The 12913-nt window shown below is 42.1% G+C and overlaps 1 protein-coding gene across 7 annotated transcripts in view; it reads right to left on the bottom strand.

Annotated features, from left to right (window-relative positions):
- CEP89 (centrosomal protein 89) overlaps positions 1–12913 on the bottom strand; it is an 85068-nt gene that overhangs the window by 45503 nt on the left and 26652 nt on the right. For 5 of the 7 annotated variants that reach the window (XM_027516004.1, XM_027516003.1, XM_027516000.1 and 2 more), the window contains 4 exons: positions 10176–10204; positions 8344–8386; positions 5655–5873; positions 4219–4364 (listed from right to left, as the gene is read on the bottom strand). In XM_027516004.1, the coding sequence (XP_027371805.1) occupies positions 4219–4364; positions 5655–5873; positions 8344–8386; positions 10176–10204 (437 nt within the window). The remainder of the gene's footprint in view (positions 1–4218; positions 4365–5654; positions 5874–8343; positions 8387–10175; positions 10205–12913) is intronic. The other 2 variants (XM_027516001.1, XM_027516002.1) reach the window with 2 other exon arrangements.

Below are 12913 nucleotides of genomic sequence, written 5' to 3'. Positions count from 1 at the left end.
TATTTCTCTCTTTAGGTCTGTTAATATTCATTTTAGGGACTTTCCCAAGTGGCCCAGTGATTAAGAATCTGCCTTTCAATGAAAGAGACATGGATTTGATCTCTGGTTGGGGATCTAAGATCCCCTATGCTACGGAGCAACTCAGCCTGTGCTCTGAAACTGCTGAGCCTGAATGCTCTGGAGCCTGTGAGCCTCGACTAGAGAGCCCACGTGCTGCAGCTGCTGAAGCCCATATGCTCTGGAGCCCACATGCCACAAGACTGCATGCATCTCAATCAAAGATCCCACGTGACGCAAGGAAGCTCCTGTGGGCTGCAACTAAGGCCCAATGTAGCCAAATAAATAAATATTTAAAAAATATTTGTTTTGTATTTCTAGGCATGCCTATGTTGAGTATGCAAATATTTACAAATGTTATCTCCTCTTCTCAGAGTGACCTCTTTACATCCTAAGATCTTTGCTTCTTATTACAGTCTTTGTCTTAAAGTCTATTTTGTCTGTTATAAGTGAAGCTAACTCAGGTTTCTTTCTTTTGGCTTCTATTTCCACAGAGTACCTTTTTTCATCTCTTCACTTTCAGTCTAAGTGTTTATATCGGAAGTGAGTTTCTTGTAAGCAGCACACAGGTGGGTCTTGCTTTTTTATGCATTCAGCCAGTGCCAGTGAAGCTGCTCAGTTGTGTCTGACTCTTTGTGATCCCATGGACTGTAGCCTGCCAGGCTCCTCCATCCATGGAATTTTCCAGGCAAGAGTACTGGAGTGGGTCGCCATTTCCTTCTCTAGGGGATCTTCCTGACATGGGGATTGAACCCAGGTCTCCCACATTGCAGGCAGACGCATTACCATCTGAGCTACCAGGTAAGCCCATTCAGCCACTCTGTCTTTTGATTGGAGGATTTTAGCCCATTTATATTTAAAGTAATTATTGTTAGGTATGGACTTGTCATTTTGTTCATTCTTCTCTGCCTTTCTGTTAACTCCTTTGGTTCCTTTCTTCTCTGTCTCTCTTCAGTTGTGATTTGAGTTTCTGTAGTGGTATGCTAAGATTTCTTTGTCTTTATATTCTGTTTATATACTACAGGATTTTACTTTGTGGTACCACGAGGCTTACCTAAAACAAGTTGGGTGGTGGGTGAGTGCTTTAGTTGCTATGTCGTGTCCAACTCATTGTGACCCTATGAACTGTGGCCTGCCAGGCTTTTCCATCCACAGGATTTCCCAGGCAAGAATGCTGGAGTGGGTTGCCATTTCTTTCTCCAGGTGACCTTCCTGACCCAGGGATCAAATCTATGCCTCCTACATCTCCTGCTTGGCAGAATTCTTTATAACTGCACAACTTGGGAAGACAACTTACAAGTCTATTTTAAATTGGTAAGTTTGAATGAATTCTAAAACTACATGTTAATTCTCCTCTAATTTTATGTTTGCTGCTGCTGCTGCTAAGTCGCTTCGGTCGTGTCCGACTTTGTGCGACCCCAGAGACGGCAGCCCATCAGGCTCCCCTGTCCCTGGGATTCTCCAGGCAAGAACACTGGAGTGGGTTGCCATTTCCTTCTCCAATGCATGAAACTGAAAAGTGAAAGTGAAGTCGCTCAGTCATGTTCGACTCTTAGCGACCCCATGGACTGCAGCCTATCAGGATCCTCCATCCATGGGATTTTCCAGACAAGAGTACTGGAGTAGGTTACCACTGCCTTATGATGTTACAATTCATATCTTTTTATCTTATGTATTCATTAACAAACTACTATAGTTATATTTCTACTATTTTTGTCTAACCTTCATATTAAGATTTATAAGTGATTAACCTACCAATTTTACATTAGATTATCTTTAATTTTACCATATATTTACCTTTACCAGTGAAATTTTTAATTTCATATTTTACTTTTACTAATTAGTATCCTTTCATTTCAGCTTAAAGAAGGTCCTTCAACATTTCTTATAACGCTGGTGGTGATTAATTCCTTCTGCCTTTGCATGTGCTAAAAACTCTTTATTTTTACTTCAGTTCTAAAGGACAACTTTGCTGGGTAGTGTACTTGTGGTTGGCAGGTTTTTTTTTTTTTTTCCTTTTAGTACTCTGAATATATTGTGCCACTCCCTTCTGGTCTGCAAAGTTTCTGATGGAAAATCTGCTGATAAATCTTATGAGGGTTTCCTTGCATATAACAAGTTGTTTTTCTCTTGCTGCTTTTATGAGTCTCTCTTTACCTTCTGACAATTTAGTTATAATATGTTTCAATGTGGGTATCTCTGGATTAATCTTATTTAAAACTCTTTGAGCTTCCTAGATCAAGATATTTGTTTCTTTTCCCCAAGGAAGTCTTTAGAGTTATTTCTTTTAAAAAATATTTTATTTATTTATTATTGGCTGTGTTGGGGCTTCGATGTTGCATGCAGGCTTTCTCTAGCTGCGGCGAGTGGGGTCTGCTCTTTGTTGCCGTGTTCAGGCTTCTCTTTGAGGTGACTTCTCTTGCTCAGTAGTTGTGGCACACAGGCTTAACTGCTCTGCAGCATGTGGGATCTTCCCGGATCAGGGATCGAATGTGTGTCCACTGGCCTACCAGGGAAGTCCCAGCATTTTTTTCTTTTTAATTATTTATTTGGCCGCACCAGGTCTTAGTTGCGGCATGTGAAATCTAGTTCCCTGACCCGGGATCAAACCCAGGCCCCTCGCTTTGGTAGCTTGGAGTCTTAGCCACTGGACTCCAAGCAAGTCCCAGCATTATTTCTTTAAATGAGCTTTCTGCTCCTTTCTCTCTTTACTCTCTGGAATGCCTGTAACTACTTAACGGTATTTTCACTCTTTTTTAAATTATTTTTATTCTTCTGTTTAGATGAATTTCACTACCTGGTCTTCAAGTTCACTGATCCTTTCTCCCACTTGCTCTAGTCTGGTGCTGAGTCCCTCTATTGAATTTTTCAGTTCAATTATTATACTCCTCTGCTCTATGATATCTCTGGTACTTTTTAACATTTTTCTATCTCTCTGTTGAAATTCACACTTTGTTCATGCTCTCCTGATTTTGCTGAGCATCTTTATGACTGTTATTTAAGATTCTCTATTGAGTATATCACTTATTTACATTTCACTAAGATCAGTTTCTGGAGAAGGCAATGGCACCCTACTCCAGTATTTTTGCCTAGAAAATCCCATGGACAGAGGAACCTGGTGCGCTGCAGTCCATGGGGTCGCTAGAGTCGGACACGACTGAGCGACTTCACTTACACTTTTCACTTTCACGCATTGGAGAAGGAAAAGGCAACCCACTCCAGTGTTCTTGCCTGGAGAATCCCAGGGACGGGAAGCCTGCTGGGCTGCCGTCTCTGGGGTGGCACAGAGTCGGACACTACTGAAGTGATGCAGCAGCAGCAGCAAGATCAGTTTCTGAAGATTTATCTCGTTCCCTTCTTTAGAACATATTCCCTTTTTTCTTCATTTTCCTTTACTCTATATTGGTTTCTGTGCATTAGAAAAAACAGCCACCTCTCTCATCTTGACAGAGTGGTCTTGTATAGGTATTGAGTCTCATCAATTAGCCTAGCCCATGTTCTTGGTAGCCTCTCAAACCTCTGTGACTGTCCAAGCTGCTGTCTTTATTTTTAAGTGGTTACCAGTAGTTGAGGATGTACCAAATCCATCAGCTTCCCAAAGGGGAGGACTGCAGTCAGTATTTAGATTTAGGCTGATTAGAAGCCAGAAATTCAGGCAGCATCTGGGAAAGCATGCAGTTAAACCCATTCCAGGGAAAAAGTGAGAGAAGGGTGTTTTTGTCTGCTCTCTCTACACTAAGCCCAAGTATATAGCTACAGGGGATGCTCCTATGCCTATCATGAATGTAAGCTCCATTGACTGTGACAGCTAGATCATTTGGGAGCCTGTAAACACTAGTCTGCTTTCTTTTCAAAGTCTGTGCACTAACAAACAACAGCTATAACCCTGAAGAACAGGCTGAGAATGGAGCAGACAAGGACTTTTACTTCCTTTACTTTATATATGTTTATACTATCCTAATTTTTTACTAAGAGCTTTTATTGCTTTAGTTTTGAGAAAAGGAGAGATGGACAGAGAAACAGAAAGGTGCCCAGAAAGACTGTACTTCGGATGTATCTTTTTTTATACCAAATTATAATAAATATAAACTCTTTGGAATTGGAAATCAATTCAAGGCTAAAATATCAATAAAACTGATTTTTCTTAATAGGAAACATTACCTCTTTCTTGGATAAATGCCTGAATTTTGTTTGATATCTACTCAGTTCTACATTCAAACGATGAACAGTCATTTTCAATCCATCATTTTCATCCACCAGTTCTTGAGCTTGTTTTCTTAGATAATGTAATTCAGGTGCAGCAACTACTGAAAAAAATAAATTTAATATTATACCATAAGAACTTAAATTTATCACGATTTTATATAAATTGTCAATTGTCTGTCCTTCTTTCCCTTTAGGCTCACAAAGGCAGCAAATGACAATTATACAGATATAAATGAATAAAAGTTAATAAGTTTTTTTAACACTGATTAGTCAACAATGTTTTAGAAGTTTGTGAAAGTTGATATATATATGTATGATAAAGGTAAAATAAAAATTTTAGATTGGAAAAAATGTCACTATTTCAGATGATATACAAATATGTGCTCTGAAAATTATATAGAATAAATGGAGAATTTACTAGAACTAATAACCTTCCCACACAATAGTAATGTTCTATTGGAAAACATAATAGAAAATAGATCCCACAAAGTGATAGCACAAATAATATCAAGTATCTAGAAATGTGCCTAAGACAAGAAATATATAGGGTTTGTATAGAGAAAACCACATTATGTTTCTTAAAGCCATAATAATAGACTTAGATAAATATACAGAAAAAACATTAGTGAATACTTACATGACCTTAGCACTATTGTTACTAATTTTGGCTATGTCACACAGCATGCGGGATCCTAGTTCCTGACCAGGGATCAAACCTGCACTCCTGAGAGTGGAATCATGGATTCTTAACCCCTGGAAACCAAGGGCATAGATCATAACAGAAAAATATCCTATACACATAGCTGAATTATTAACAAACTGAGAAACAAACTCAAACATATGTGCCATAGGGCTAAAATTCTTAATACATAAAGAGCTCCTATAAATCAACAGAAAAGATCAAAGCATCTCAATCCAAAGTGGGAATATTTATGAAAGAGAAAGAAAATGACCTGCAAAGATAATGAAAAAAATATTCAACTTCATCAATAATAAAACAAACAGAAATTAAATGAAAATGGGATTCTTTTTTTAACCACTCAAACTAGCAAGGAAAATATAATCTTCAACATTGGTAAGTATGTCATGAAAGAGGCACTTTCATATGGTGTTCATGGGGATAAAAACTGATACAAAACATATGTAAAATACTATGCTAAGAACCAAAAGAAGTACTAGAATTTCTTCAGCATAATAAAAATGATACAACAGGTGAGATTAAATTTCAACAAGTATAAGGATATTAATGAAAGACCATAAATAATCAAACCAAAATATTAAGAACATTAATATCAACAAATATTATAATAAAACATTAACTTCCAAAATAAGTACAAAATTTTGAATTCCTGTTCCTTCCTGTAACAAAAGAACTAGGTAGTTGTCCTCACCTTCCTGAGAGGATGCTTTCTCAACCTCTTTTGGCTTCACGTTTTCTTTTTTCATCCTTTCAAGTTTTAACTGCAGGTCTTTCATTGTTTTCTTTATTATGTTAAGCTCATGTGTAAGGGCTTGATTTGCATTGTTTAGGTGCAAATTTTCTTCCTTTAATTCCTCTAACTTTTCTTTGGTTATTTCTATACATCTTTGACGTGTTCTACCAGTTATATCTAAAAAAGGACAGGAAAAAAGTTTTAAATACTAATTGATATTAACAATTTTACATCAGAATTACAGGAGACTATCTCAAAAACCAAAGGAGCAACTTCTTTATGTCAGTGCCTGCAAAGAGAGTGGCCTATACAGCAAAGACTGTGATCTGTTAAGACTATGGTGAGCAGTAAGAAGGGTAACAGAGGGGGAAGGCAGGAGCCAGTGGAGGCCTTTTCTTATCGTAATATGCAGAGTGGAGGTTGTATCCTGCAGGCCACCAGGAGCCAGAAAGCCTTTCAGCAGAAGTATGGAAAGAAGGGGCTATACTCTCAGATGAATCGCTGAGGCCAGCGGTGAAGAAAGTGAACAGGAAGGAGGCCTAGCACAGAGGCAGGCAGATCAGTCTGAAGGCTCCTAGAGTAGGGACGGAGAGGAAAGGACATGAGAGAAGAATTCAGGGGCAAAAACTTGGCAGGGCTCAGCAGCTGATTGGATGTGGGCAGTGAGGGAGGGGCAAGTCAAGAATGGAGCAACAAGATCTGTAGTTTGGAAGATATCTAGCCAGACAAGGAATACAAGCCTGGCAGGGTGAGGGAAGCTCAGGTTAGGACACAGGTCCAAAGCTCTGAAGAGAGCCTCAGCTGGAGAGAGGGAGGAGCCACCAGCATGTAGTTTACTTGCAGGCACCAGGGTGAGAAGAAAACCAGAGGCTACAAAGGAATTTAGGAAGGAGTAGAAAGACTGGAGGAAAGCAGAGAGTGATATTCCATAGGGAGATTAAAGGAAGTGAGGACTACAATGGGCTCCTGGCCTGGGCAGAGCTTCTGTGGGCAGATGGAGGGAGGGATACTGGCAGCTCCAGACAGCCTCCCCTGACCCCTGACACACACATATCCAACCCCTAGAACATGAAAGAAATGAATAACTTCACAAGTACACGAAAACAAGAGGCAATCTACCAGGAATCCAGGAAAGACATTTGAGATTAGACTGAAGATGGAAGCTGCAGCCTAAAATATGCAAGGAGAGGTCAGCTACAAGAGGGGGTGGGGGTGCTTCCAGGGATGTGCCTTGCCCTGGCAGGTGGTGGGGACACAAAATGGCCTAGAAAGGACTGACGAGGTATCTGTCTAGGGTGCCAGACAGAAGCAGCAGGGCTCAAGTCCCCCTGGGCCAAGCAGTACATATAAGCCCTGAGGACAGAAAGGCAGGCAGACCCCAAGGCTGGAGAAACCTAGGAGGAAGAGGAGCCTCCAAACCCCCTGGCTGACAAAACGCCCTGTCTATGGCCGACAGTCACTGGAGACAGACTGTACATCTGACAGCCCACTGGCTTCCCCTTCTGAGCAGCCTATAGAAATCAGATATGGCATCCCCAGACAGACTGGGACTCCCAAGGACCAAACGAGCACATCACCAAGAGCCACAGGAACTGAGAGAGGCACCAAAACCAGATAACAGAGGACAAAGTTGGCTGCAGCACAGGCTACAAGATTTGAGAATGAGTGCGGTTAAGATTTCAGAGAGATGTTTGTCAATACTTAATAGAAATCATGAAAATAAAGGGCTTCATTAATAACACAGATTCAAAGGATGGGCTGAGCAGCAGAAGACATACAGTGAAGAATGAACCTGTGGGCCAGATGTCAGAACCCCAGCAACATCCCAGAACACAGCACCAAAAACACTGAGACAGAAATGATGAAAACAGAGCCAATCCGACACGGAGGACAGACAAAAGTCTTGGTTACTTGACAGGGTTTTCAGACTACTGATGTGAGGCACACAGTGAAAAATTACAGTATCCACTCTGGAAGCTAATGAGGCTCCCCAGGCTGCAGAGGGGAGAGGATGGCACCAAGTACCTCTGGACCTCTCAGCTCTGCCTCGAGCCCCTGAGCAGAGCCCCGTTTTCATGCGCCCCCTCTCCCAGGGCACGTGTTGCCTGAGCGCCGAGTTACTTCAGCTGCGTCCGATCTTTGTGACCCTATGGACTGTAGCCCACCAGGTTCCTCTGTGCATGGGATTCTCAAGGCTTACCACTGGCACCACTTGGGAAGCCTCCCCCTCCCAGGGCCTGTCCATAATCCCATAGGTCCATGAATCCCCCCTCCATCAACCCCAGGCTTGAGCACATCCCATACGGACATACAGCCACCATCCAATGTTTGAATGTCTGGACTCTCTCTTTTTTTTTGCGGGGGGTGGGATCACACCTCTTGGCATGTGGGAGCTTAGTTCCTTGACCAGAGATCGAATCCGTGTCCCCTGCATTGGAAGGACACCAGGGAAGTCCCATAAACTCTCTATTTTAAGGCAAACTTAAAGGAAGTTCAACGAACTGCTATCTCTTTCCAATTTCAAAAATGGGACAGAAGCAACAACCTTCACAGGAAAAAAAAGTGATCTTTATTTTATGTGAGACTGTACTGGGTGTTCTCTGAAATGTAAGTTTTTCAATCACAATGAAATTCAAAAGGCAAATACCTGGACAGAGTGGAGGTTTTTCACATAATGGTGGTTTTTCGTCCTACGGAAGGAAAAAACAGGACAGTAACGAATTGACCTTAGCATCTTCTAAGAGTGGCCTGGCACAAGTCATGTATCAAACATGTAAGCACTTCCCCCGTCTTCATTTCAGCTCTCGTAGTTGCTCATTTCTTTTACCTTTAGAAACTTTAATATTCCCTGTTTCTTTTAAATGAACCTAACCCTTAACAGTCCTCCCCTCTTGGCAAGCTCTCTGAGCAGCAGGGGAAGGCCTGCTTTCTTTCTGCCCTTCTGTCCATGAGTTTGGCATCTTTTGACTGAAATATAGGTGACTTATACTAATGTATTAGCTTCGTTGTATTGTAAAGTGATTCAGTTACACATCTATATTTTTCTAATTCTCTTCCATTATAGGTTATTACAAGATACTGAATATAATTCCCCATGCTACAGAGACCATCCATGTTGCTGACCCATTTTATATATAGTAGTGTGTGTTAATTTCATACGCCTAATTTGTCCCTCCTGCCTTCCCCTTTGGCAACTGTAGGTTTGTTTTCTGTATCTGTGAGTATACTTCTGTTTTGTAAATAAGATCACTTGTATTGTACTTTTATTTACTAATTTATTTTTTAGATTCCACATATAAATGATATATAATATTCATCTTTCTCTGGCTGGCTGACTTCACTCAGTATGACCATCTCTAGGTCCATCCATGATGCTGCAAATGGCATTTTATTCTTTTTATGGCTGAGTAATATTCCACTGTGTGTGTATATGTGTGTGTGTGTGTGAGAGAGAGCGAGAGAATATACACTGTATCTTCTTCATGCATTGATCTGCTGATGGACACTTCCATGTCTTGGCTGTTATGAAGAGTGCTGCTATGAACACTGGGATATATGGATCTTTTTGAATTAGAGTTTTCTCCTCTTCTGAATATATGCCCAGTAGTGGGATTGCTGGACGACATAATAACTAGCTTTTAGTTTTTTTAAGGACCCTCCACACCATTTTCCACAGTGGCTACACCGATTTACACTTCCACCAGCAGGGTTCCCTTTCCTCCACACCCTCTCCAGGGTTTATTTGTGATCAGTCACTGTGTTCACGTGCAGGTCCTACGAGTGACAGGCCACCAGTTCACATTCTAAAACACGTGATGTGACTGTAGGGGCTGAGCAGAGGTGGACAAAGCAAATTCTAACTGGCCCTCTCTCCTTGGGATATGCAAAAAGACCCCATAAGCTGCACAGAACCACGTTTTTAAAGCACTGAGAAAAGAATACAAGACCCTCCTTTTCAACTCAAAACTTAGAGGAAAGGGAAGTCTTTGAATTTTTGTTCATTTTTCTACTACACATCAGCCTGATATTAAGTTTCTAATTTCTGCTGAAAAGTAGATAAGGTTATAAATTAACTCTACCGAGAAGTTTTTAATTTTTAAACTCCCTTGACATCACAGAATTAAAAAGTTAAGTAGAACTATTTCCATGTCTGCAAACTGGTTACTGTCTATTCATTTTACAAAGTAGAAAGCAAATATAAGTGTTTTCTAACCCCTCAATATATTACATTCATTTTAAACTATGCAAAACATGAGTTTCTTCATGTTTTAAAACTACTTTTTAAAAAAACATTCAATAGTAAAGTGTACAATGACAGAAAAAACAAAAACCAAAAAAAGAAAGAAAGAAAAAAAACTAGACCATGGAAAAGAACACTTAACAGAAGCTTTTTCCCCCACAAATCACAAAAGTTGTTTTGAAATTATGGTAGAAATTCTATTTAAAAAGAAAATCCATTTTTAAAAAAACAATTCTTACCTTTAATTTCAGAACAGAATGTTTTCCATCTGATGAAAACAGAGAGAGAGAACTTTGTAAAGCGGAGAAAGACATCTGACAGCTCTGAAGAGTACAATCTTAGGCACTCACCTTCTGCACACGAGCTGAACCAGCCCACGAACCGGCCCAGCTCTGAACTGCGCTCTCCCCCTGCTCGTTCCTGACCGCCTTCAGTGGCTCGCACGACTGCAGAGCTCAGGCCGAGCTCCTCCGTGTGCCTGCGAGCTGCCTGCCTCCCAGCACCCTTGCCCGCGCCCTCCACCATTCCACCTGCCATTCCCCACGGGGGCGAAGGTGCCACTCTCCCTGCCTCCTCTGCCTCCAGCAGCAGTCCACTTGCTCAGATGCTGGTACCTCGACCAAAGGATGGCAGTGTCCAAGCTTCTTGGCTGGGTACTGCTAGGGTACAGGGTGGCTGGCACCTCAGGCTGGTAGCCTTGAGACAGTAACCATCAGCTGGCATTTATGGAGGATGTTTTGCTTCGTGTGCCTGCGTGCATGCTTAACTGTTCAGTTAGGTCTGACTCTCTGTGATGCTGTGCACTGTAGTCTGTTATGCTCCTCTAGGCAAGAATACTGGAGTGGGTTGCCATGCCCTTGTCCAGGGGATTTTCCCAACCCAGGGACTGAACCTGGGTTTCCTGCATTGGCAGGCGGATTCTTTACTGGCTGAGCCACCAGGGAAGCCCTGCTGTGCTTCACTCACATGACTGAATTTAATCCTTCTAAGACTCTTAGGAGAGGTGCACTCAAACTTAGGAGAAGTGGGGTTAAGGAACTGGCCAAGTCTCACGCCACCTGAAAGTGACAATGTCCAGGAGCTTTTAATGCCCACCACAAGCCAAAAACCACTCTAGGAACTTTACTCTCTCCCAACCACCACCTGTGCTCCAAGTTCATGTTACCAAGTGTGCCAGTTAACACTGCCTTTAACTTCCAACCCCACCTTTACTGCCTGCTCCTGTTACTGCAGCAGCTCTCCTTTGTCTGGTGGTGCAATAATAAACCTCACCAGTAGAGGGTGCAAAAGAGACACTGGAGGAGGAAAGGGCTTGGGTTCCTCATTCCACGGGTGATGTCTCCACCCCCATCTATCGTCCTGGGTCCCTCTTTCTCCCTCCTCTCCTCCCCTCTTTCTAGATGGCCAGCAGCACTTCCCTACAGGCGGCTCCTCCTGGAACTCCCCTACAGACAGCAGCTTTCCAGTGAATTCTGTTAGCACCACACCTCAGCTAACTTCTCCACCTGCCAGCGGGCCAGAGCTGCACCCTTTGGGGCCCCATGTTAACTACATAGGAAGCAGCTGTTCCCTCTGTCATTCCCATATTCTTTAGATTTATTTCTACCCCTTAATAGGCAATCCCATTACAGTTAGTAATTCTTGACATTAAACTTTCCCGGTTCAAATCATCATGGACTTTCTTTCCTTTTTTTATTTGGCCACTCAGTTCCCCAATCAGGTATCGAACCTGGGAAGTTCACCAGGGAATTCCCTCACCATGTATAGATACTTTCTGTCTCTTGATTAGTTCTGACTGATAGTATGATGCATCAGGCTTTAGAAAAATAATGCAGACATTGGAAAGTGGATGGCTATGTATGAACATAAGGAGATATTCAGGACGTGTTTTAAGATTTTTTTTTAAGGTAATTAAATATCATGTATGTACATACACATTCTAAGCTGTTAAAATTATACTTGATGGAAGTACAATTATGTATGTTTAACTTCATGTATTTCTGCATTTTTTACAGTGAGAAAGTATTAATTCTAAAAGAAACATACTTTCTACTTGAACTTAACACACACATGGATTTTCCCACAAGGATAGAATATGCTGTCTAACCAAGTGGCATTTTCTGGTACAGGTATTAGAAGGCTGGCATTCTGTCTTCCAATCAGTCCCCTTTATATGAGAATCTCCTTGGGCCCTGGGCTTCCATAGTGGCTCAGATTGTGAAGAATCTGCCTGCAATGCAGGAGACCCAGGTTAAATCCCTGGGTCAGGAAGATCCCCTGGAGAAGGGAATGGCTACCCACTCCAGTATTCTTGCCTGGAGAATCCCATCGACAGAGGAGCCTGGCGGGCTATAGTCCTATGGGGTCGCAGAGCTGGACACGACAGAGTGACTAACACGTATCTTACTTATCTCCTTGAGCCCAAGCAATTCCCTGAGGGTCCTGATAAAGTAGTTATCGGTGCCCACTGCATGCCAGGCTCTCCTTCTCACTTCTCAAACACAAGCCACATATTAGGAAATGGAAAACGGCCTTTGCTATTAATGAGCTGAATTCTCTCACTGTGCCAAACAAAATATACAAAGGTATGCCGTTCCAAAGCTGTATTATAAATATATCCATGCGTTCATTCACCCAAATCACCTGAAGTGACAGGCAGCTGTGGGCCAAGCCCTGCTACGGGCCCTAGAGCCAGCCTGGTGAACAAGACAGACAAGCTCACTCAGCCAGCCCGAGGAGCTCACTGCGCGCCCATCCCGCATGGCACTGGTCATGGGTGCAGAGAGGAAGGAGCACGTGGAGCTTCAGAGCCTGAGTCCCGATGCTCCCCCAGAGATCCTCTCACGACTGACAGAATGGCAAAATGGACTCCAAAGTGAAGGCCTTATGCATTAAAGACAACCAAACACCCACGCAGTCATTTTCACTGTATCCCAGGAAGAACAAAGCTCAGGGATATTCTCACTTAAAATCATGG

The sequence above is a fragment of the Bos indicus x Bos taurus genome, chromosome 18 (assembly GCF_003369695.1).
Source record: "Bos indicus x Bos taurus breed Angus x Brahman F1 hybrid chromosome 18, Bos_hybrid_MaternalHap_v2.0, whole genome shotgun sequence".
Taxonomy (NCBI): domain Eukaryota; kingdom Metazoa; phylum Chordata; class Mammalia; order Artiodactyla; family Bovidae; genus Bos; species Bos indicus x Bos taurus.
The sequence above is the reverse complement of the archived record's forward strand: the minus strand, read 5'-3'. Positions and strand labels throughout refer to the sequence as shown.